Source organism: Taudactylus pleione, unplaced genomic scaffold (genome assembly GCF_031769625.1).
Source record: "Taudactylus pleione unplaced genomic scaffold, aTauple2 ptg000164l, whole genome shotgun sequence".
Classification (NCBI taxonomy): domain Eukaryota; kingdom Metazoa; phylum Chordata; class Amphibia; order Anura; family Myobatrachidae; genus Taudactylus; species Taudactylus pleione.
Genome location: NW_028284566.1, coordinates 862,548 through 890,084, shown reverse-complemented (window position 1 = coordinate 890,084; position 27,537 = coordinate 862,548). Strand labels below are relative to the sequence as shown.

Here is a 27,537-nt window from a genome sequence, read left to right as displayed (position 1 = left end):
CATAAAGCCATGGCTTTTTTTGGGTGCATTATGTCCCTTTGAAAAATGAGGGGGGCGCCAATGCTCTTTCTGGCACAGGGCACCAAAAAGTCTAGTTACGGCTCTGATTGCAATATTGGATTAATCCTAATCCCCCACTTTTGTCGCTGTTTTTAAATAAACAGTTTTTCTAATGAAGTGGTTGGAATCCTCGTTATATAAGGAACAATATAAAGAAAGATTCCCTACCACTTCTGTTATGGAAACACAAAGACATGACTGCTTCCATAGAACCTCGTGGTATGAAAACAGAATTTTATTGGAAGACCCTCCAATTGTCCTGCAAGATCTACTATCAGGGGAATTATAATTTAGGGAGATGTAGGGACATAGGGCCTGATTCAGACCCACTTGCTAGCAAGAACAAAGAAAACATATATTGGGAGCGCTGTGGTACCAGTATGAATGTATTTAATGTCTAAAATACAAAATATAAAATATAAATGTGAGCACAGAAATAAAAAACAAATCCTATAGGTACATTATAATAATAGTAAATGTCGAACCTAGCTGATAGCACTGGAATAACTAAATAAGTAAGCAACAATGTGGCCACATAAAAATAACCATAAAAAAATTCATATGAAATAAAAATGAAAAAATATATATGAAAAATAGTCCACATAGAACCGATGAGGATCGAGAATATAGCTCCTTTAGTACAACTGCAAAAGTCAAGTAATAAAGAGCACAGGTAAAATCCAATTGGAGTAATGATCCAGCAGTACAGGGATGGATACAGTTTGTAGTACTTGTAACTTAATTAGAATACATTTTTAGTATGACAGATGAATGCATAATAAATATCCTGCAAGCGGGGAGCAATTAGTAGGTAACACAATTAATAATCCACATTGGTAGATGTGTACCTGTGATCTCCAAGTGTGTCTCAGAAGTCTCTTGTGAGAAAAATGCAAAACAATCCTGCCGTGATTGTGCTAAACCAGTACTGAAAGTGGAGAGGCCTCTCCTACGTATACCTCCGATGGGATCCATGATGTCTGACAAATGCCGCTGTTTGTGCACATGAGTGGCAGGATCACTGCTCTGCAGTGAAGTACGGACAGTTCGGTGAACAGAAAAGTTAGCTGTAAGATACTAAGGGCCTGATTCAGACCCGCTCGCGAGTGCATAGCGCTCGCAAGCGGGTCGATGGTCGGCCAGTTTGCACGCACGAGCCCCGGAGCGAGTGAGAACTTCCCTCGCTTTGGGGCTCGCTACAAAACGGGGCGGCTGTCGATTTTGATCGACAGCTCGTCCCGTTTTGTAGGCGGGGAAGGGGGGTGGCTGGACAAATGGAGGCGTTCCCGGAGGAACGCCTGCCATTTCTGGGTGGCCCTACTGACATAATTCGTGATGTCAGTAGTGAACTTCCTGTCTATTAGAGCGGGAACCGAGACCCCACCACAAGGGTCTCGTCGCAAGCCTGATGGTCGCGATAATTGTGACCATCGCCAGGCCGCTCGCAAAAGCTGTTGGTGGTCACCCACAGTAATGCGAGTAATGGTGGTCGGATCCGATGGTTCCCGATATACTTCCTGGAGATGATGTGCGCTAGTGGGCGGCTAAAGACAGGCTGGTGGGCGTCTATAAACATAAAATGATCGCTCGCCAAGACATAGTGGGCGTGCTTATGCCTTGCCGTGCGAGCGGCTGCGTTGACGTCACTTAGCTGAATTTCCATACGCTTGGAGAAAGCGGCCGCAACTAGCGAGCGGGTCTGAATCAGGCCCATAGAGAGCTGGGCAGCAGCGTCTGGGATAATAATAATAAAAACAATAATACGGTTATTATTAGTATGTTAATTTTTTATGATCTATAATCTATTACTTATATCTGAGTATAAGTTATACGTGTATATGAAGGCGATATCTGTTGCCGATGCTGTTTTTTTTTTAAATTGCTACATGAATAAATACATTTGATGTTTTTATATTTTCTTGTGTGAAATTCATTTTTATTCCAAAAAGTTTAAAGTAAAAAAAAAGGGTTTTATAGAGTATCTAATTGCCACAAAAAAAAACAGTTTTTCTTCTGTATTTCCCTCAATATATTTTTTTGCATTATTTTTAAAAGTTTCCTCTGTTCAAAAACGACCTCAGGGCCTGCTTCAGAGCCGGACGCTCTTTCAGAGCGCTAGCTTTGAATCAGTGCCCTCCTTCTCTTTTTGACCACCCACAGTTATAGCGAGCAGCCAGGAAGTTGGTCGCGATGGTCAAGACCATTGCGACCATCGGGCTTACGGCGAGACCCTGGTGTTAGGGTCTCGTTGCCGCAAGCCCCAGAGAGATTTCGGCACTAACAAAGCCGAAATCTCTCCCACTGACACTCTATCAGAGCCAAAAGCACTCCCACTGACATCACTTGCGATGTCAGTGGGGCCGGCCCCAGACGGTAGGCGTTCCCATGGGAACGCCTCCACCTGGCCAGCCATGTCCCCGGCATGCCCACCAAAGGGGGCGTGCTGTCACTCACCATCGACAGCACACCCCCTCTGGTGCGAGACCCATAGCAACGGCTTGCCCGTCACTATGCGGGTCTCGTGCATGCGCACGACGGAGCTGGCTCCCTCGTGCGCATGCGCACTTGGCCAACATCGACCCGCTTGCGAGCGCTCAGCGCTCGCGAGCGGGTCTGAATCAGGCCCTCTCTGCTTAAAGTGGTCCTAGAGACGTCCTAGAGTAGTGGTGGAATTCCACCCCCCCATCCTTGGCGCTTTTTCAATAAAGGGACAGCGCACGCTGTAGGTGTGGTCTCAAAAGAAAGTGGAGCGGTCACACAATAGTATCACCAATTCATATTACGCCACACAGTAGCATAATCATATTCACATTACACCACATAGTAGTATCCTTTATTCATGTTATGACACACAGTAGTGCCCCTTTTACACAATGAGCACAGTAGTAGTGCCCCAATACACATAATGCCCACAATAATAGTGCACCTTATACAATGCCCACGGCAGTAGTGCCCTTTACACATAATGCCCACAGCAGTAGTGCCCTTTACACATAATGCCCACAGCAGTAGTGCCCCTTGTAGTGGTGCCCCTTATACAGTGCGCACAGTATAAGTGCCCCTTAGGAAGTGCCCCCAGTAATGGTGCCCCTTATGCAGTGCCCACAGTAGGGGTGCCCCTTATGCAGTGCCCATTATGCAATGCCCCCTGTAGTAGTGCCCCCAGTAGTAATGCCCCTAGTAGTGCCCCCAGAAGTAATACCTCCTGTAGTAGTGCCCCCAGTCTCGTAACATGGGTGGTCAAGCAGACCCAGCGGTGCAGGGGGCGCCGCCGGCCACCGGCCGCAGTCCAGGGCACGTGCAGTCTGTGGGACTACACATTGAAACAAACAAGCTGGTGGCAGCGGTGTGTTTGTTTTAGCACTGCAGCCAATAAGAGTCATACAGACTCTTATTGGATGCTGCACCCAGGGCTGGAGCTCACTCATGGAGGGAGAGATGTCACAGTGCCGAGCGGGATGGGAGCAGCGGACAGCTGCGGCGGGTGCAGGAGTGGGTATTCCGGTAAGTAAATTATGAGTTGTATTTGTATTTGTGTCTTATGTGTAAAAGGCACAACTGCTGGGCGCACTGTATATTGGGCACTACTGGAGGCACTATATAAGGGTCACTAATGGGGGCACTATATATTGGGCACTACTGGGGACACTATATAAGGGGCACTATATATTGGGCACTACTGGGGGCACTGGATAAGGGGCACTATATATTGGACACTGCATAAGGGGTACTACTGGGGGCACTGTATATTGGGCACTAATGGGGGCACTGATAAGTAAGTGGCTCGGGGAACAAAACATCAAAATTTTGGGTCCATGGCCAGGAAACTCCCCAGACCTTAATCCCATTGAGAACTTGTGGTCAATCCTCAAAAGGTGGGTGGACAAACAAAAACCCACAAATTCAGACAAACGCCAAGCATTGATCAGGCAAGAATGGGCGCCCATCAGTCAGTATGTGGTCCAGAAGTTGAATGACAGCATGCCAGGGCGAATTGCAGAGGTCTTGAAAGAGAAGAGTCAACACTGCAAATATTGACTCTTTGCATAAACTTAATGTAATTGTCAATAAAAGCCTTTTGACACTTATGAAATGCTTGTAATTTTACTTCAGTATACCATAGCAACATCTGTTCATGGCTGTATATGCATAGTTGCCTACCCTCCCGATTTTAGAGGGAGGCTCCCAGCTTTTAATGAAGCCTCCAGCTCCCCCGCGCAACTGCATTCCTTGCTGAATCAGGCTCAAAGTACATAAACAAGTGAGCAGAACAAGAGAAAAGTGACTTACACAATGAAGGACAAATACATGGTATATAAACATTGCTGCAACAGCCGTCATAACCCTCAAATAAGTGTCAGGGCGGCAGAAGTCAAGGGTTGGTTAGGTGCCATGAGTAATATTACAAGAAGGAAAAGCACAAGGGGTAAGAGGGCCCTGCTCGTGAGAGGAGCTTACATTCTACTTTCTATATTATTCTTATACAATGTCTTGCGTCCCTTATTAACAACAAAGACCAGAATATTATATAAAGGGAATAACACATGATATATGATTGCCGGCTTTGACTATACAGCCTCTGGTAGTATGATACCCATAGAAAAACTAGCTCTAGTGGCATGCTGCTCTTAGTTCTATAGTATTCACCTGCCACTGCAGGACATGCCCTTGAGTGACCATAGACACACCTATAGGTGGAGCTAGACACGCCCTTTGGGCATAACATGACACGCCCCCTCAGTGTCGTGCCACGCTTCGCACGGCACGTTCTGCTACCACCTACAATCTCCCTGAAACTAGTTTTCAAAAGTAGGAATGTATGACTATAGGAGAAGATGTGTATAGCACTGATCACTATACTATAGGTGAGATATTACCAGTGATACAGATACACTCCCTCTCTGTGTATGGGATGTAGTCAGGAAGCCGATGGTCTAAATGCCAACCGCCAGCTTCCCGACTGTGTAATCCCAACAGGGGTCTAATGACAGGCATCAAAATCTCGACGCCTGTCATTATACTACGCCAGGAGCCCAACGCCCAGCAGACCGAACGAAGGTAAGCCGGGCGCCGGACGCAGACAGCCGTGCCGGGGGGGGGGAGGGTTAGGTTAGGGGCTCCCGGGGGGACTCAGGATTAGGCACCCCCCGGGAGGGTTAGGGTTAGGCTAGGGGACGAGGGGTTAGATTTAGCCACCCCCGGTAGAGGTTAGCGTTAGGCACCCCCCAGGAGTGTTAGGTTTAGGCTGCGGGGAAGGGGGGTTAGGTTTATGCACTTACAGGGGGGGTTAGGTTTAGGCACTAGGGGGGGAGGTTAGGGTTAGGCACCCCTAAGGAAGGGTTAGGGTTGGGGAAAGGTTAGTGATAGTGGGGTACTTACCTCTGTCGGGATCCTCACTGTCTGCTTTCCAGCGTCGGTATGACATCCGCCGGGCTAGCGTCCGTCGGTATATCATACCGATTCCCTGTGTATACAGGTAAACATATATCACGAGAACAGTCCCAATTTGTCAGGGAATAGTCTGTTCCTTGGTTTGGGCATGGACCTGATGGAAGACTATAGCTGGTACTCGTGTGTACCCTTGCATATGTCATACAGTATTGCTGGTTAGCACAGAGAAACTCTGCAATCCACTGAAAGCCAGGACACCTGTGGGAAGAGTATATGAGGAGAGATGTCAGTGTCATACTAATATGCGCAGGTTTATATATGTATTTATACAGGTTTATATTGGGGGAATATACTTTGCAGTAAGCAGGAGCTTGCTGTATAGGGAATGGATCCGTTCCTGATGGGAATGAAAAGAAATGCACATTATTGGTAACTTGTATCCACTGGTACCAGGCCCCCCAACCCCAAATACTGTGCACACTCAGAAGGTTCAGACGGGGCAGATAACGGAGATTCATTACATCCTGGGAAATCTCAGTATGCAAGTGTTTAAAGTAATCTGTTCTGTTGGGGGAAAAATCTGATAACGGAATATAAAATGTTCTGTAGAGAAGTCAGTAATGTAATATCCTACAGAATATATCACTATGTATGAGTAAGGGGATAGATGGGGCAGAACAATGTTCTGCAGATCTCTAGAGAGCTCATTAATGTAATAATCAGCAATATATATCGCTATATAGCTGCCAGGGGATAGATAGGGCAGAACAATGTTCTGCAGATCTCTAGAGAGGTCAGTAATGTAATAATCTGCACAATATATCACCTGCATACTTGCCAACTCTCAGGCTGCCCCCTCTGGGAGCCAGGTCGGCACAGCAAGGACAGCAGCATATGTGGGCATTGTGGGGGCTGTGATATTGCCATTGTGGCCCCCGGGAGACTTGAATACTCTTCTGGGAAGCAGGGATCACCACCCAAGATTCGGCAACCTCCCGGCTATTCCAGGAGAATCAGCAAGTCTGTGTAAGTGTATCTAACGTTTAATAATAATATATATGTTAACAAAGAGTTTACAAACCAGCAAAATAACTCAGACACAAAAAAATTGTGTGAAAAATTTGTGTGATTAAAAAGAAATGTGAAATAAAAACAAAAGAGCTCACTGTGTGTCTCTATTGCTTTAATTCTTATTGAAATGCTTAATGTGAGTACACACTTCTCATATAGCATGGATAAAAGTATAATTTGTATTTTAAAGAAGACACTAGTGTATTGTTTTTTTCTCGATGTGCCTTGTATGCTATGTTATATAATATTGTGATAGAGAAAGACAGATTTTATTATATAGGATAATACACATCCAGTGTATTGGGCTGTCGGCTCCAGGGCAGCACAATGGAACTCGCAATGCTTGCGAGATTCCGCGCATGCTCAGTGGAGCCGGCCGGGACTAAGACACAGCGCATCAGCACTAGGCTGATGCGCTGTGGGCTCTAGCGGAGATCGCCGGATGGGGGAGTTGTCACTCCCCAGCTACGGCCGATGAGATGTTAATACATCTCATCGGTAGTGCTTCCTGCTCCACCTCGGTAAAGAGAATAGCAATAATAACAGCGAGAAAGGAATAGCGATAAATGCAGATGAAGTGTTGCATTCTCTGGATGTAAATTCCTAAGATGGCAATGAAGAAGGCAAGTCAGTATATCACCCCTGTATGTGGGCAGAGGACTTTGGTCAGCCACTATTATGGACAGGAACTTACAGTAAGAGATGGACGATGAAAGAAGACAGGACAGGGAATATACTGTATGGTTGTGCATTAAGTACAAGTTGTCATGATCCTGGCTAGTTTTTACTTTTTGTGACTTACCTCTGCCAGCTGCTCCATGGATCTGTGTTCGTAATTCTCCTGTAACATCTCTGTGTGTGCAGACTGCTCTTCCCCCACACTGATTAAACACCTGGACCCTGCTCTGTCTATGAGCATTGCTAGTCTTAATTGGAATCACAGGTGTGGTCCTGATTCTCAAGGGCTGCAGGGATGATTACTCCCTCTGCATGTTGTGCCTTGCTCCACTCAGAATGCCACTGCCAGACCACCTGTCTGTATCCACCAATCGCTGCCAGACTCTAGGTATATAGATCCTCCTCTAATAGCACTCAGTGCTTGAACATCTAGTTACGTTCCATGCTGTACTACGTGTGCTATAGCTGTACCTCTGTGTACCAGTCTGTCCCAGGCTCCTGCTGGTTCCTAGACCAGTGCTATCCGTAAGCCTGCTGTACTCAGCTATCCACGCTACCATTTCTCACCCACGGCTCCCAGGCCGCACCAGGTAGCTTCCACGCTACCATCTCTCGCCTACGGCTCCCAGGCCGCTCCAAGTAGCTTCCACGCTACCAGCTTCTCCACACGGCTCCCAGGCCGCACCAAGAAGCTTTCACGCTACCATCTCTCACCAACGGCTCCCAAGCCACTCCACGTAGCCACCCAGCTACCAGCGTCTACCCACGGCTTTCCAGCCGCTCCACGTAGCCACCCAGCTACCAACGTCTACCCACGGCCTCCCAAGCCACAACAAGTAGCTTCTACGCTACCATCCGTCTGCAAGCCCATCTACTAGTACCTCGACCAGCTCAGTCAGCCTACCTGCCGGTCCCAGTCCAGTCCCTCCAAGTTCCTTCTGGTCTCATTCCAACATCTCCAGTTTCCAGTTCCAGTCACTCATCACCAAAGGCAGTTCTCACTGCTACCCACTTCTTATAATAAAAGAGCTATTCATGTTAACCATGGTTCCAGTCCAGCCGGCCTCCAGTGATTCCAGTTCATCACCTGATACAGGTAACTCACTAGCACCAACTGTGACACAAGTATGGTTGATGATTGAGTAAGAGTGCCCTCTAATGGTTACAAACGGGATGAAACTGTCAATATTATATTAACGCTAGATGCAATTGAGATATAACTAACCTCTAATTCCCCACGCTTTCTTACCACTTTTACTCTCCTAAATCTGCTGCCCCCAATAATGATGGTGCTAGCTCAGACTGTGGCAACGTACCTATGAGGAGGTACCTACTGCAGTCTGATGGTGAGGGACTATAGGCACATATATTGTACATGACGGTGATGTTAGCCTTTTGGCAGAACATCAAAGGCACTGAACACCAATGAGAAGATCTTGCTGAAAAATCCAGTCCTGCTTACATCCACATTATCTATCATAGGAGCTGAGGGGGTGGGGAAGGGGAGAGGGGAGAGTAAAGCTCGTCAGTACATACAGGAACATTCCAAGAATACAGTATATGCATTATGTGTGCCAGGATCAGTGTATGTGAGACATCAGTAACTAACTGCAGAAGTGACAGCATCTCTGGTTCATCTTCCATAGAGAATACAACATAGTTTGTAGCATGTCTCACGAAGTAAACATTGACGTGATTGGTCAGCAGCGGGAACAATCAAGTAACTGTCGCCAACACTGTCATTCCCCACCACTCGTATTGTTCGTGAGTTATGGGGTACAACATCTGGAGTGGCTGAGTCACCCACCTTGTGCCACCACATCGGCTTACAGCAGGTAGGCCACCAAATCCACGTGCCAGAAAATGATGAAATCCACTAGCACCAGAAATGTGAAGATGAGCAGGTTGCAAAAGACGATGATCTCAAATATGTACCTTTTCTTCTCACGGTTGGCCAGGGCAAATAAGCCTGTGTTAGGAGAGAAGTTTGGTGAATATAAGGGTTAATTGGGGCATATTACTTCTGGCCTTTAATCAGCAGAATTGATGGACTAAGGGACATGGTGAAAGGTGGTGCAGCGTTCCCTGACTACTGGATGCCCTCTACATGCCCCTGTGTGTGTCAGGTTCCTGCTTCTCCATGGTGCCATCTGCCTTTTGTTCCCTGATACAGTCTAGCATCTCACTGTAGGAGTTCGGAATACCCAGTCAAGCCCAAAGAAGGTGTGGAGGGAGGGGACTTGTACAATGACAGCACTGAGGGATGTTCCAAGTACATATGTTATCTCTTTGTGTCTAACCATCAGCCTACGGCATGTGCGAGACCCGTACTGCAACGGCAGCTCCGTCGCAACGGGTCTCGCTACAAGACGGGGTGGCTGTCCATGTTGCTTGACAGCTTGCCCCGTTTTGTAAGCAGGGAGGGGGGGTGGCTGCACAAACGCAGGCGTTCCCTTAGGAATGCCTGGCGTTTGTGGGCGGCCCTACTGACATCGCTCGTGATGTCAGTAGTGGACTTCCAGCTCTATTAGAGCAGGAAGTCCACTCGGGCTTGCGAGAGCTGAGACCCTTCCACAGGGTCTCCTCGCAATCCCGATGGTCGCAATAATCGCGACCATCGCCAGGCCGCTTGCAAAAGCTGTGGGTGGTCACACCCACAGCTTAGCGAGGTGCCTGGAGGCCAAAAAAATAAATAAAAATCCCCGCCCTGATTCAGAGTGAGCGCTCGCAAATAGCGAGCGGCTCTGAATCAGGCCCATAGTACATACATTTTGTATGAATAAAAGAGAGCCTTACTTTATGTAGGTATACATGCAGATGAACATGATGGAGTAAGTAAACGTGCTGAGTACCCTCAGGTGTGGGTTGATGATCTCCTGCATCTCCACCATGATGTTGGTGGCCTACATGAGACTCTTGATGGCATTTACCGTAACCTGGAATTCATGGATCATAGTCAAGTTAACTCAAAACTAGTCTTTGTAGTTTCTGAACGCTGACACCATGGCTGATGCAGGAGAGAAGGGAAAGGGTCAGTAGGTACATATTGTTGTAGATGTAGATGTTACCTGTCCACAAAAGATCTAAGCATCTAGGTGGTCTTGGTAATACTGACCCACTGCGCAGTCACATTTTTCTTTCTGGGCATACGGAGCGCAATTTCCAAGTTCTGCTCTTATTCTGCCACTTTATATGCATGAACAGAGAAATGTGCCTATATTAATAATTAATGATGACCAGTGACTGCATGGCAACTTCTTCAGATACTTACAGTATACCCTTCCGCAAACCGGGACGAGTGGGAAATAAGCCAAAACCAAATGACTGCTGTGGCTGCCAACAAAAGCAACTAACAAATATATTATGACTTACGTTTTTTTATGCGTCTCACAAGTCTGTAGGTAGTAAGGCATGACACAATACAGGGAGGGTGACAGTTGTAACATAAATATACAACTTTGTTCTCCAATGTTCTTCAAAACATTCAAACAAAAAAATATCCACACTGTAGATAGAAATTTAACTAAAGTAGTTGGTTGAATTAAAAACTAAATAAAAAAAAGACATAATAACCTGCCCTGTATCAACTTGAAAAAAAAAATACTCTACCATGTATGGGGGCCTTATGTGTTTCATAAAATGTCTTAAATTTAACAATATAACAATCAACAAAATGCAATGAAAAACACATAAAAGGCTAAATAGCCGTAGCATTCTTCCAACGCATTATAAATGCCATAAGCCCGTATTTGTGTCCCAGTTGGTGCAGTGACTAATAGCCTTTTATGTGGTTTATTTTGCATTTTATTGATTGTTATTAAATTTAATAATTTTTGTTTTAATTATGAGGCACTTTTACAGTATTGTTTTATTTTTATATGTGGGAGTTGACACAAATGTCTTTTTTTATTTTCTTCCCAAACATTCATAGCACCTGTAGGACAACATAAAGATATAATTATGTAGTGTAATAACATACCTACACTGTCACACTGTTCCTGTATTTCTTTCTCACTATATCAGACTGTTACTATATTATAATGTCATGTTGTTACTGTAATAATTTCACTATTAGATGGTGCTATATTATAATGTCATGTTGTTACTGTAATAATCTCACTATAAAATGGTTATGATATTACAGAGTCACTGTTACGGTATAACTCTCTCAGTATATCAGATGGTTACTATATTACTGTGTCACACTGTTACTATATTACTCTCTCACTATATCAGACTTACTATATTATAATGTAATGTTGTTACTGTAATAATCTCACTATAAGATGGTTACGATATTACAGAGTCACTGTTACTGTATAACTCTCTCAGTATATCAGATGGTTACTATATTACTGTGTCACACTGTTACTGTATTACTCTCTCACTATATCAGACTTACTATATTATAATGTCATGTTGTTACTGTAATAATCTCACTATTAGATAGTTACTATATTATAATGTCATGTTGTTACTGTAATAATCTCACTATAAGATGGTTACTGTATTACTCTCTCAGTATATGAGATGGTTACTATATTACTGTGTCACACTGTTACTGTATTACTCTCTCACTATATCAGACTTACTATATTATTATTGTCATGTTGTTACTGTAATAATCTCACTATTAGATGGTTACTATATTATAATGTCATGTTGTTACTGTAATAATCTCACTATTAGATGGTTACTATATTATAATGTCATGTTGTTACTGTAATAATCTCACTATAAGATGGTTACTATATTACAGAGTCACTGTTACGGTATAACTCTCTCAGTATATCAGATGGTTACTATATTACTGTGTCACACTGTTACTGTATTACTCTCTCACTATATCAGACTTACTATATTATAATGTAATGTTGTTACTGTAATAATCTCACTATAAGATGGTTACTATATTACATAGTCACTGTTACTGTATTACTCTCAGTATATCAGATGGTTACTATATTACTGTGTCACACTGTTACTGTATTACTCTCTCACTATATCAGACTTACTATATTAGAATGTAATGTTGTTACTGTAATAATCTCACTATAAGATGGTTACTATATTACACAGTCACTGTTACGGTATAACTCTCTCAGTATATCAGATGGTTACTATATTACGGTGTCACACTGTTACTGTATTACTCTTTCATTATATCAGACGTAAAGATTATCAAATTCAATAGAATACTGTCTATACATCTGCAAAAGACAATAGAAACTGAATACTTTTAAAATTATAACTTGAAACAGATTTATATCAAATAATATAACTGATAAATAATTAAAGTAAATTATACGTTATCTTTATATTCTTGCTTTACAGAAAAGGATTCCAGCAACAGTTCTAAATTAAAATCAAACATTACTTTATTATAAATTGACAAAAATTCCAAAGGTGTAAAGTTATCATTATACTTTAAAAATGAAAAAGGAATACACATCTTTGCTGCAGTCACGGCCAAAAGCCCCTCTCGGCGCGCCGGGTGTCTTCTAAATTGAATTGTGACATCACTATGATGCACCAGCAGACTGTGCTGATAAATTTGATATTAAACACTTGTATATCTGTGTGCACCTAATGGTGCATACACACGGTCAGATCAGACGATAAAGATATCGTTGTCTGATAGTCCTGCATGTGCTGGATGTTCGATATCGAACATCCAGCACAGCACCAACCCCCAAACGACTAAACATCCCACGATTAACAATTGCGGGTCCCTATAGTAACCTGGTTGATATCGACCAGGTTGGACTGCATGCACGGACGATGGCCTTTATCGACCATCCGTGCCCGTGCATCCTTCGTAGTTTGGGGGTTGAAAGGGGCCCAAAAATGGATGATTGTAACGATAAACCATATCATTATCGTTTCTATCATCCTACAAAATCTGACCGTGTGTATGCACCATAAGTCTCTGAATCTGTCTTTGAAGTGCGACATTGTAGCAGCGGCAGCTATTTTCATTCCAAGTTCCATTCTTCATTTACAGACTGAGGTGCTCACAGATATACAAGTGTCACATGTCAGATTAATCAGCACAGTCTGCTGGTGCGTCCCAGTGATTTAGACACATTTTAGGCAAAATAAAATGCCCGACGCTAGCAGAGTTGCACAGGACCTGGTGGCTCACTCATGCCAGCAAGTCGCGATGCGTGGCGTATTGAGGCTAGATGTATGAGGACCCAGCTGTATATCCTATTATAACTTTAATTCTGCATAAATCTTTCCGGTGCTTTCAACATTCTCTTTGTGTGTGATTGCCTTTCTGATGTACCATTAATACAAATATCTCTTTGGTTTTCTTCATGTTGATTTTCTAATGTCGGCTTGCACAAGTTTTGTGTGGGATTCTGTTTTCCAAAAATCTGTATACTCCTCATACTTATTTTAGATTAAATGACATTCATTGTATTAGAAATCTTGTCATAAAAATCAGCCATATTCTCAGTAACCATGTATAAAAGAGGAGAAAAGTATACAATAGCGTAATACAGTCCTGAACAAAACATTTACAATTATCCAAGGTATAAAATTATATGTCCCCCCTATTTCCACAACCAGGACCAGCTCAACAGAGCCTGGTGCTGGTTCATAAAATACAGGGGAACCCCACTGTATTTTCTTCCCTGTATTTTATGAACCAAGACAGGCTCAACAGAGTCTGGGGCACACCACGTCATTTCTTTTGTTTGTTCTTTACTATTTTTTTGCACAGAGAAGCCTTCACAGATGTTACTGATCTGTGAAGGCTTCTGTATAACTTGGACCTTGTAATGCAATTTACTGTAGTAATTCTAAGTCGACTCCTGACAGCATTGCAGATCCGGGTGCTGCATCACCATTGTGACCACTGGTTGCAGCTTCAGGCCATCTGGGAAAGCCAAAGGCTACTCAGAATTGTTGTCTTACCTACATCGTTGCAGACGCCGGGAAATCTGCATCTTCTGACGCAGAACCTGGCCTAGGCATTCCCAGAACACGGGGGACACAAGACAATATTCTATCGCCACAATTTAGCAATAAATGTAATCTTATTGCTTCAAAAGCCAATCCGCAGATGTGCAGAGGACCTGAAAGGAAGGATTTGGGGGCTCCCGGCTTTATTTTTATGCAAATTTTATAAGACATTAAAATATAAAAAAAAAGTAAAATGTACTTCAGGTGGGCGGACCTAGCTGACTGGCCGCACTCCGTAGGAGCTCTCCGTCTCCCTCTGTGTTTGCCCCCTTATTACGTGAGTGGCCTGGAGTGGTGATCCCTAATTCCACCAGGGGAGGTCATCGGAGATAATTGCATGTAAGAGCGGCACCATCCCTGGCTCCCCGCGCACTGCACACCTCCGGATTCCCTGAACACGCCTGTGTGCTCCTGCCCGCGGCCGCCATCTTGCCTGTTGGCTGGGTTCCCCGGTTCTCTCTCTCGTCTGCCCGCTTCCTAGTCATGTCTGCGGGTGTGGGCGGCCCCAACCCTGACACTCCTGCTGCTATATACCACTGGCGGCTTTCTACTGGCGGGGGTGACGCTGCCAGCGGCTGTCATTTAACTTACAGACTGGGTGTCCTGGACTTCCTCCTCTTCTCCTCCCTGCCTTTCACCAATGGCAGAATACTGAACCCAGGATACTCTACCACCCTTTGAGACCCTAACCAGCTTTCCTGCCCCTGGGCTATCAGTACAAGAATTAGCAGCGGCCATATCTGGGGACATTTATCCCATGCAGCGCACAGCCAGATATATAACACCTTCCAGGTGATGCCTCTACATTTCTGTTGACGCTTCTGGAAAACACTCTCATTAGTGTAGCCCTAAGACTTGGGTGGATACGACCTGGTTCATACCTCTCTGCTACTCCTTTCAAGATATTTGCCACTCTCCTATCTTATCACTGCTATTGTTCTCTGTTATCACCTAAATGAAGAAATATGTGGCCAAACAATCCAGGCGTCCCAGAGGCAGCCAGGTTGGGAAAGGGAGGGAGACTCCTCCAAATGGCAACCCATCTTCCCCAATTCCTGGATCTGGAGGGAACCCCTGGAATCCTGCAACTGATCCTTCCATTTACAGTTCTGACACGTCATTCAAAACTCAGGAGATAACATTCTTTCCTCTTTGCTAGACCAGATATTGGCCCCTCTAAAGGATTCATTAGAATCTGCTCTCACTCAGATTAATCAACATGCACAGCGTCTCATGGAGGTGAAGCAGAGGATCTCAGATCTTGAGGATGACCTCACTACGACCTGAGCTGCTTTATACATTCAAGAGAAGACGGTTGCTTCTATGCAAGACAAATTGGAAGACCTTGAGAACAGGAACAGATGGAATAATGTTCGCTTAATAGGTCTTCCTGAGTCCGTTAAATCCCAAGACCTTATGCAACTAGTTTCCAACTGACTTCCTCGTGAATTAGGCTGTGTTCCACCCACTGGATCTATCTTAGTGGAGCGTGTACATCATATTGGCCTGGCTCGTCAAAACCGGAGAGATCGCCCCTGACCAGTTATTATGCGTATTCTCAATTACATGGATAAAGTTTTGCTCTTGGATGCATATCGCAAGCGTTCTGATCTACTATACGATGGGGACAAAATCCTTTTGTTTCAGGACTTCTCTTATATGGTGGCTGCAAAGAGGAGAGAGTTTTCACCGATATGCAAGCGCCTCTTCAACTTAGGTCATTGTTTTGCCCTGTTGTATCTGGCCAAGCTGCGATTCTCATATGCTGGAAAATCCCATTTCTTTGACACCCCTCAAGCGGCCAAGAATTTCCTGGACTCTCTTGCTTCTCGATCCTCTCCATCAATGGATGATGCTGAATGAAGATAGTGACTGTTTCTTGTACTTCATCTTCCACTTGAGTCAAATTCAGGTTCAATATTGTATCATTGTTATTGTCATTAATTTTTCCTTTGCACTGCAATTTGATGTCTATTATACAGTTGCTGGGGCTATACCTCTTAATTGGTTGCCGTGGGATGTGAAATCCTATTATTTGCCATCCTCACAATGTTTACTTATCTTTTATCTTTCTTTTTCCCTTATTTACCTCTTCCTCTTTTTCTCAATTTGGCCAGCAACCCTTTCCTTCCCTTCTCAACTGCTTTTCATGTTATTAGTTTTTATGTGGTTGCATGGACGGCCCACTTTGGTTCCTTTATTGTTTAAAAAATATTTGATAGTTATATTTTGCTGTTTGTTTTCCACGCATGACATGTTAGAAACGTTTCTGTCATACAATGACAAGGTGCTCTAGGTTAATGATTTTTTTCTCTCTAACCTCTCGCTGGGACGGGTTAAGATTTTCTTTTATTTGGTTCTCATTTCGATGTCTGGCCTAGGGTGGGTATAGGTTAATATAAGTACAACAGCAGTTAATCCCACTGGGGTGAAAAACACCATAAAGTTTGTCACGTGGAATGTGGAAGGGTTGAATTCTCCTATTAAGAAAAAGAAAGTGCTCACCTCTCTTAAATGCTACAGCAAAACGTCTATATGACACTTTATGCACTGAGGGTGCTCAATTTAATTATGATAACCAGCGTAACAGATATTTCCGATGGGGCAATAAGTTTGGTAAATTATTGGCCAATCTGGTTCGGCCAAACTCCGATATCTCCCATATTTTACAGTTAAAAACAAAAACCTCTCAATCGCAATACATCACAGAGACATTAGCTATTTCTGAGGAGTCTTTTCACTATTATCAGACACTATATGCGGCTCCACCTGAGGATCCTGCATTGGGTATGAGATTTCTCAGACATGCTGACTTGCCTGTATTAACTGACGAGGACAGGGAATCCTTGAATAGAACCAGTTACTGACCCGGAGCTACTTTCTTTGATAAAATCTTTAAAGAAAGGAAAAGTGCCTGGCTTTGGAGCTAAATATTATCAACTGCTATGCCCCTCATGTTATGTCCCACTTGCTTGCCCTTTTTAATTCACTTATTGAGGGAAATCCTCCCCCAAATGACTTTAATACGTCCAGAGTTGTGGTTTCTCCTAAACCTGGGAAAGATCCTGTTACAAGTCGCGGTCACGACTTGTCTCTCACTAGCAGTTTACCTTCTCTTGACGCTGTTGTTCCAGTTCCCTCAGTTAATAGGTGATCTGCACTCCACAGGAGGTTACATGTTATTCACAGCACGGCGTGATTGGTTCCTTCTCCTATTTGAGCACGGCTGACCTTTTGCCGCCTAATCAACTATAGCGTTCCGTTTGGGTCTCTCGGCTCTGCTGCATGGCAGCTTCCATGCTGCCATCGGCTCTCAAAGCTGCTCCAGCAGCTCACCAACTTTTGCTACCGGCTCTAAGCCACACCATCGGCTCTGCTCTCAAAGCCGCTCCAGCAGCTCACCAACTACTCCTACCGGCTCCAAGCCGCACCATCTGCTCACAATTCCGCATCTCCAGTACACTAACTTGTGTACTCGCTCTCAAGCCACACCCTCATCTCTTTAGCCACACCAACTTCTGCTACCGGCTCTAAGCCACACCATTGGCTCTCAAAGCCGCATCTCCAGTACACCAACTTGTGTAACAGCTCTCAAGCCGCATCATCAGCTCTCAAAGCCACTCCAGCATCTCACTAACGTCTGCTACCGACTCTCAAAGCTGCATCTTGAGTACACCAATTTATGTACCAGCTCTCAAGCCGCACCATCGGCTCTCAAAGCTGCTCCAGCAGCTCACCAACTTCTGCTTCTGGCTCTAAGATGCACCATCGGCTCTCAAAGCCGCATCTCCAGTACACCAACTTGTGTACCAGCTCTCAAGTTGCATCATCGGCTCTCAAAGCCGCATCACCAGTTCACCAACTTATGTACCGGCTCCCAAGCCACACCATCGGGTCCTAAGCTGCACCATCATCTCTTAAGCCACTCCTTCAGCTCCTTTGCCGTGCCATTGACTTTTTGCTTCCTGTTCCTCAGATCTCCACTGGATCCCATTGGTTATTCGTGCAAACCACTACTACCCCGAGTATTAAGGGCAGGCGAACATCTAAGTACCGATGAAGGTGTTTAGTTCTAAGGGAACAACGGGTGACTGTTAGTGGCGGAAGACCTTGCTAGCTCGGGTTCTGGGGGGTTTGCACGGAGCTGCCCCTGGGACTCATAACAGATCCCTCTCTTGTCGAATCTTATAGACCCATTTCATTGTTGAATCAGGATTTGAAACTATTTACCAGACTGATTGCTCGACAATTAATTCTTTCACTAATTCTTCACCCTGCTCAAAATGGGTTTGTAGAAGGTCGGACTACAGTGTACAATGTCCGGTCGTTGATAGCAACTATGCTTCAAACACATGGCAATAATGACAAAAAAATCTATTATTGTTAGTTGTGATGCTGGTCTCATATAATGAGAGTCCTCCACTTACAATATGGCCCAGAATTCATATTTTTCAAATGCTTTATAGTCAGCTGACTGCCTATCTCACAATGACCTCATGGATTAGAACCTTGGTCCGTGATGTCTCCTGGAGGGGGATTACTGTTGGTGCCCAGGATATCAAAGTGTCTGCATTTGTGGACAATTTCTTGCTTTACTTTAGTGAGCCCCGGATAGCAATCTCCTGTCTCTTGTCAATGCTCCAAGAGTTTAATTTGCTTTTCGGGCTTCCACATTAATTTTTCCAAAAGTGAAGCACTAGCACTTCATGCTGACACCATGGATGGGGTGATTCATTCAATTCCAAAGGGGCCCAATGACACTTAATCTATTTAGGTGTATGTATCCCACCCTGCCCCTCTGACCTTTATTCTGCTAATCTTCCACATTTTATTAATTTAATGTTGACAGATTTTATGAAATGGAAACACCTTACACTTTCTTATTTGGGACATTACCAATTATTCAAAATGATAAGTTTCCCTCGACTCCTCTATCCACTCCAAATGCTTCCTTTTGTACTTACTAAACACAACCACAAACTTATTAAAACAGCATTAAGTACGTTTCTTTGGACAGGTAAACATCCTCGTATTTCTTTTGTTTAAATTGCAACAACCAGTGACTCTTGGAGGAGTAAACCTTCCTTGTATTCAAGACTACGCCTTGGCAGCCAACTATACAAATGCCTTGGATATGGGGTGGCAACAACTAGATTTATATGGCCTTAGATCAGGTCTTTAGTCCATAGGTAGACTTGGGATGTCTACTTCATATGTCCCCCAACTAGACATCCCTCTTCCTTAGGAGAGAATTCACTTATCTCTACGCCAGGCTAGGCCTGGCGTATACTTAGGAAATGACTGGGCTTAATCTTTTCTCCTTCGTTATATTTGCCTTTAATATCCAACCCAGACTTTCAGAATGGTGAGGCCAATGTGATGGTTCGATCTTGGCATCTCCAGGGACTCAGGTTAGTGTATTAGTTCTTAGATACGGAGTGCTCCTCGGTTCTCACTTTTTCACAACTTAGAGAGCAGTACTCTTCTCTTAATTTCCCTCTTTTTCCCAGTTCTGCAGTTATATTTCACAATTATTATCCCGCTTGACATTAGCCGATCGATCATGCTCTTTTGATGTACTATACGGTTAAGAATACAAAGTCCTTATCCTACTTCGATAATATATTTACACACTAGGCGGAAGGTTAGACCTCACTAAATTAACCACTGGGATGGCTAAGTGGCGAGATACTCTTCCAGGGAATGACTTAAAAAAAATCATTGAGCTCTGTGTCAAATTGAATAAAACAATTAATATCTTCCTCTAATGCCAAAATGCACTACAAATTACTTCACAAAACATATTATATTCCCAAGTTGAATTTTTAGTGGGTGTATCTGATAATTCTAATGGTTTCAAATGCTATAACTCTGATGCGGATATTAAACATTGTATGTGGGCATGTCCTGTTGTTCAGATGTCCAAACTTATATTACTAGAGATCTTGGAATAACATGCATGGTCCACCTGGCATTTTGAAATCACTATGACCTGTCTATTCCTTGTACCCGTTCTAAAGGTGCTAGATTACTATTGGCTCGTATAGCTGCTGCCTCTAAGAAGACACTATTGTCTCAGTGGATAAGAAACAAACTTATTTCTATGTTACTCATGTTACCACGTTTGGCATATTTGTGTCAGATGGACTGGATTGAATGTACCCTAGATGTTGAATCACGGGCTGACAATTTTTTTACTATTTGGCCTCCTTATCTTACCACTCTGCCATCACATGCTAGAGACTATATGTTCAAAAGGAGGTCGGGATGACAACATGGAGGTCATATCTCGAGGGTCACCTCCATTTTAATAGATCCCCTCCTTTAAGGTTGGATAAGACAACCAAATGGTCTTTTCTATTCCCTTCCATATTATTAATTACATGGTTACCAACTGCCTTTCCTTATTGAGTTCTTTTTATGCAATAATATTTGTATGGTTTACTATTTTCAGTCTATTATCATTTTTATTATTTATGATAGTGTTCTATTTATCTTGCCCACTTACTGCTATGTAATGATATTTATGACTGCTATGTCTGATGTATACTATACCATGTTTCCTGTTATTGTCTTGTGTGACTTTCATAATAAAATAAAATATTTAAAAAAAAAAAAAAGTAAAATATCATAAATATATATATTTACTTTTAGGAAAGAGGCTTTACTTTCCAATAAAGCTTTTTAAAAAAAAAAAAGTATTAACTCCGGAGATGGCGATACTTATTGGAGGACAGCAATGGAAAGAGCTTCATAGAGTTTCATAAATATGTCCCTTAATTACTGATACAAAAATGTAAGTAGTAATGTCCAGTTGCCAACACCTACTGAATATGATCAAATACTGTGTATTATTTCCATCTAAGATGATTGATTCTTGTAATAAGGGCAGTGGCAAAAATTCTGGCAGGGCGCCCGGAGGCACGTACACGATGTTGGGCAGATCGGGAGTATTTTTACTCACGATCTATCGCATGATACATCGTATGATGCAGAATTTGACAGACAGGAGCCTGTACACACCCAAATCGCCATCTTGTGATGAATCGTGATTGCAAGAAGAAGGAAGGACGCGATTGAGCCTGCACACCCAAGTCTGGAAATCTATTTGGTGAGTATATTGCTGTTGTTAATGCACCACCACTGTACACCAATGTGTTCCACCCACCTACCAATGTGTGCCAGCCACCCACCATATAAATGCATGACCCAGCCACCACCCGTCGAAATGAGGCGGGCGGTGGCTGGGTCATGCATTATACACACTGTCCACCAATGTGTGCCAGCCACCCACCTACCCACCATATAAATGCATGACCCAGCCATTGCCCGCTGAAATGAGGCGGGCGGTAGCTGGGTCATGCATTATACACCCTGTCCACCAATGGGAGCCACCCACCTACCCACTAATGTGTGCCAGCCACCCACCTACCCACCATATAGTTAGAAAATATGAATACACTCCAAATTTATTTAAACAAATATATTTCAACAGCATAAACAATTACATTTCAATAACATGAACAAATGTAATATATTGGTTTATGTTGCTGTCATATATTTGTTTATGGTGTTGTAATATAACACTATGAACAAATATATTGCAACAACATAAACTAATATAATTTTACAGCATAAACAAACACATTTCAACAACATAAACAAATGTAATACATCAGCATAAACAAACATATTAAAAACTTGTAAAAAATAATAAAAATACCATAACAAACATATTAAAATTCTGTAAAAAAAAAACATTAAAATACCATTACAAACATTAAAATCCTGTAAAAAAACAAAACAAAAACTTATTAAAACATTAAACATTAACAACTTAAAAAATCACAAAACAATTTAGAATTATAGCTATAAATGTATATGTCCAAATTTTTCTTCTTCCTAGGAATGTCTATGGATAGCAAGCGAGAGTTTGTGACTGGATTCCTCGAGATCCTACAGTCCAAAGAATGTCTATGATGGATAAGCTGTAGACAATACCATAATAAGTCTCACAAATTGGAAGCTTTGGAGGTGTTGTTGGAGTACACCAAAAAGTTTATTGCGGATGCAACCCTCAAAACAGTCCGCCTGAAAATCCAGAACTTGCGTACGGTCTACATAAAGGAGAAGAAAAAAAGATCCAGAGTGGGCACTGACGATGTGTTTCATCCAATGCTGTGGTACTATAATTTAATAATCTTAATCAGCGAGCAGGAGCCACAACGCCAGTCTGTTGTCCTGATTGTTGAGCGAGAAGAGGAGGCCGCTGAAGTGAGTGGACCGACAGTTCATCAATTCCAATTGTCCAATATAGTCAGTTATCTCACAGACAGTCCTCCTGCCATGGCACCGCACCTGGTCCATTGAAATATGCCACATACTCCTCCCTCACTGCTTTGGCACGTGCGGTTGATGTGGTTTGAATTGGAGGTGCAGACACTGATGTAAATTGGGCAATCTCCTCCGGATGTCCTGCATCTTCAGGTCTAGCTGTGACTGGTCCATGTTGTGTTGTTTTCCTTCGCAGAAGGTTATGCAGCACACAGCACGCCATCACGACCCAGTCTATCTTGTCCACTTGTAGGTTTATGGTGGTGTGGAAAATGCGGAACCGGTTACTCAGTATCCCAAACGCATTTTCCACAATGCGCCGTGCCCGGGATAGACGATAGTTGTAGATCCTCTTCTCTCTGGTCAGGTCCCTCTGTGGAAATGGCTTCATCACATGTTCATGCAAAGCAAAAGCCTCGTCTGTGACGAAAATGTAATTTAGCCCGTGTTTTGTCTGGTCCAATGACGGCAAGTTGAGGGTTTTGTTGGTGAGTTTCTGGTGGAATGCCGTCTGTTTGAAGGACCCACCATCCGAAGCACGGCCATTCTTGCCAACATCCACAAACACAAATATGTAGTTGGCATTCACCACTGCCATGAGAACAATGCTGAAGAAGCCTTCGTAGTAATATGATCCGGTGTTGGCAGATGGGTTGATACGTATATGTTTGCCATTACTGACTCGTCCGCAGTTCGGGAAATTCCAACGTTGTTCAAACTCTTCAGCGATGCTCTTCCACTCCTCCACAGTGTTTGGAAACTAGAAAAATAGTAACAATTGGTTAAAACATGACTATTTTTTTTCCTCCATTTTTTTCCAATATAGACTACCACCGAAGAGCTGGATTTGTCCTCTACTCCGGACATCAGTGTGATGGGGGACAGTGAGGTGGATGCTTCATTCCCATTGCCAATGACCATTCAACCCCCCCATCATCTTCCGCAACCTCCCCAAAGAAAAAGGCAGGAGAAAAAGCGGCAGCAGTACTACACAGAGCAGGAGGACATAATCCTGCAACAAGCGGAACGCATCCTGCAAAAACAGCCGGATGACATTGATGATTTCACAGCTAATATCAATAGCGCAACGTGTGAAATGGATGACCCAACAAAAAAGAATTTCCAGAAGCTGGTATATGAGCTCTTAATAAGGTCACTAAATTCTAATCTGCATAATTCCACATATATAACAGACCCACTTATATGCTCACTTGTCCCAACCACCTCGTGAGGCCCCCCCAGCCCAGTTGGAGGCTACTCCCCCACCTAGTACCCCATACATAAGCCAGGCTGTTTACACTTCCATGCAGGAGACAGAAGATGATATGCCTTATTTTTTTAAGATGTAATTTTTTTTTTTTGTATTATTCTTGCCTGTACTATCACCAAATTTTATCACTCCCAATAGGTACTGTATGCTATACGGTGGTGATGATGCTGATTGGACAAGGTCACTACACACATGGCGCAAATACAGATTGATGGAAGCCGGGGGCCACAATTTGTACTTGTGCAATGTGTGTATTGGCCTGTTCAATCTGGCGTCTGCCCACCATATAGCATACAGCAGCACCTATTAGGATTGATAAAATTTGGTGATAATGGTGTGTTCTACATTTTATATGCATTATTTAAAATTTATATATTAAAAAAAAAACACCAGTGTTGTTGGTACAGTTTTGTTAATGCAACCTTGTTTTCTGACAACACAGTTATATAAAGAGTTAAAAAAAAAACACAAAAATTAAAAATCTTTTTTTCTTTCACAAGAAACAAATGTGTAGTGTGATTTTTTTTCTTACCTTGCAATACTAGTACTGCAGCACTTTAACGATAGCCTTGCAGGTCTCCAGGAATGATGACGCCCAAGGACTGAGGTGAGATGAGGGTCCCAAACTTCAGGTCTTCCAGTGACCTTCCTGTAGCCAGGTACCTCAGGGTAGCCACCAGCCTCTCTTCAGCAGGGATTGCCCTCCGCAGCCTTGTGTCCTGTCTCTGGATGTGGGGGGTCACCATACTCAGCAACTCCTGTAAGGTGGCATCATCCATGCGCAGGTAGTTGTCCAGGTTGTTCTACTTGATCTCCATCAGCAGGGACATGTGAGAGCGAGTATCCCTTTGCAGCAGCCACTCCTTGGTCCAGCATGCTCTCCTCCTTCTTCGCTGGGCCCTCTTCCTAATCACCCTGACCCCAGCTTGGATAACCAACACTTTATCCTGATAGGGATGCATCAGCACAGAATTCAGGAACAGGATAGAATGCAGGTAGGTAACACACAATTGCAGGTAGAAGACACTTTGTAAAAGGCAAGACAGATACAAAGCAGAGCACAGTAGCAATGTACAAGGTTCAGCAGAAATACACCTAGCCTCACTAGAAGCAGAGCAGAATGTGCACAGGGTTAAAATGGCATCTGCTTTTTATACCTCCCTAGCTTATTATTATTATTATACCTCGCCCATTATTATTATTATTTCAATTTACCACCAATCGTGAGGATCCTCGTGTGTTGTTTGGTAAACTCACGATCTATCGTGCACGATCTCACGATTTGGACATCCGACACGATGCACGATAGATCGTGAATCAAATTGGCAGCTTTTTTGACCAAATCGTGACCACGACTGCCGAGGAACTCCCGGGGAGAGTTCAGGGAAAATCATACACAATGTCGGATCGTGAGCATGTAGCATGTAGGCACCATTAGAGGTGAAGTTCAAGAAGAGCCAGAAATGGAAGGACAGACGGAGGAGAAAGATGAAGCCGTCAGTTGCACATGTGAAGAAGATACATTTTGGAAGTCACATGGGAAGTAACAGGCAGCGTGGCTGTCCTTCCTTTGTGCCCCCTGGCAGCTGGGGCGCTCAAAACTTCCATTGCCTCTGATTCTGGTATCCTCCTGTACTGGGAGGTGTGTGTGGGGAGATGGGAGGGGGCTTTCCCAGGATATTAACTGCCCTGGTAAAAGATTTACACAAATGCACAGAGAATACAAAAACAATTAGCACTCAGCATAGGAAACAATAGAAGTATAACTGTGCAGCACTGTGTTATGATCAGCAAAGCGAATCACTGTCAGTCATACCCCTTTCAGACAGAAAAAACGACCCGGTAATTTTCCAGCACGAGCCGGGTCTACCCGGTTCGTTTTTCTCTGTGAAAGCATCAACCCGGGTCTAATTTCCCGGGACTTCACCCAGGTAGTTACAAGGGTTTTTCCCAGGTCGGACATGGGTTTCCTGTTGTATGAATGTATCATCAAGATACTCACAAAGAGCATAATAACAGCAAGAGCTCAGAAACTCCGGGCTGAACAGTAGTAACTCGTCAGCCATGACATACCTTGTAATTTCCAGCGCTGACCCGGATTCAGTGTGAAAGGGGTCGACCCATGCGCGCACGCAGGGGGGGTTTCTGAAGTCTCAGAAACCCCCCCTGACGGACTAAATTTGTTTCATAGAGACGGAGACAGCCTGGTCTCCATCTCTGAATGCTGCCATGCATTGGCCGCGGGTCACCCGCAGCGCCGAGTGCGACGGAGCTATCGCTCCTCAGATAGAGATCTCTGATTGGCAGAGCTCTCTGCAGAGGATTTGGCTGAGGCGGGAGCAGCTACGCTTACTGAGTAGCAGCAGCAGCTCCTCTGGACCCCGACAGCGACCCTCCTCCTCCTTCCTCAGTTTTGTAAGTATGCTTGCTTTTGTGTGTGTGTGTGTGTATATATATATATGCTGTGTGTAATCATGTTTGTGTTTATTTGTGTATGTATGTATATATGTATGCTGTGAGTAAGTGTGCTCGTGTGTATGTGTGCTTTGTGTAAATATGCTAACGTGTATGTGTGCATGCTGTGTATATATATATATATATATGTAGAAATGAGAGAACACGGCGCCAAAGGATAATAAACACCCTATTTCAGTAGAATAGGAAGAAGTCCTACTCCTTAAAACCAGTCGTATTCAAGTTATATATGTCTTTTCAAATATAAAAAGTATAGTATATAGCACTCCCCTATAGTATGGGTGTCAGCTCAAACAGAAGAAGTACAGCAGTGGTGATCTGCTGTTATTAAATTTATGAAAACATTGAATCTGTTCAAAGCGCCTGTGTGCTAAACAAAGTGCTGTGCGTGCATAAATATTATTAATAAACTTCAAAATAAATATTAATAAATATTATTGATAAACTTCAGAAAAATCAATATTAAATATCTGTGGTCTTTTAACCAATAAAGTGCAAAGTGCAATTGTGAAGCAAATTCCTTAGTAACACATATAAAACAATAGTACCATCTAAGAAAGTGCGAGTGAGAATAAAATAGTACTCTGACTATAATATACGTAAAATAGACACACAAAATTTATTTTAAGACAAGAAATGTAATATAAATATAAAATGAAACAATAAAAAATAAATAATAAGTTTATGCAGAAATGGATGTGCTATACACAGCAATTATATATTTGTTATTGACCAGTATATGAGGGTATGCACAAATAGATAAATATTATAAAAAAGACATAACAATCAATATAATTTAAAAAAGGGATTCTGCGGCTTATCTGATAAGTATGGTAGTAAAGTTCAAGGTAAGTGGAGCATTACTATTACTATTGTTTTATATGTGTTACTAAGGAATTTGCTTCACAATTGCACTTTGCACTTTATTGGTTAAAAGACCACAGATATTTAATATTGATTTTTCTGAAGTTTATCAATAATATTTATTTTGAAGTTTATTAATAATATTTATGCACGCACAGCACTTTGTTTAGCACACAGGTGCTTTGAACAGATTCAATGTTTTCATATATATATATATATATATATATATATATATATATATATATATATATATATATATAGCAAGCACAAATGATCCAGCACTCACTGTACGAAAATCCCGAATATATGCTTTGGTGCCCTCCTTAAGGGAAACGCCGTCCCCAAAACATACATCACACAGAGGTGGCACTCAAGAGAACTTTGTAGATGCAAAAAAGGTGGCGAAGATTTAATGCAGAAGC

General features: G+C 43.0%; 1 protein-coding gene across 1 annotated transcript; it reads right to left on the bottom strand.

Annotated features, from left to right (window-relative positions):
* Positions 1 to 22,490: 22,490 nt before the first annotated feature.
* Positions 22,491 to 23,104, bottom strand: LOC148521420 (uncharacterized). Its single transcript, XM_088475191.1, has one exon. It carries the CDS (start codon positions 23,102 to 23,104, stop codon positions 22,499 to 22,501), a length of 606 nt encoding a protein of 201 aa, XP_088331317.1. The 3' UTR covers positions 22,491 to 22,498.
* Between the last annotated feature and the right edge of the window lie 4,433 nt (positions 23,105 to 27,537).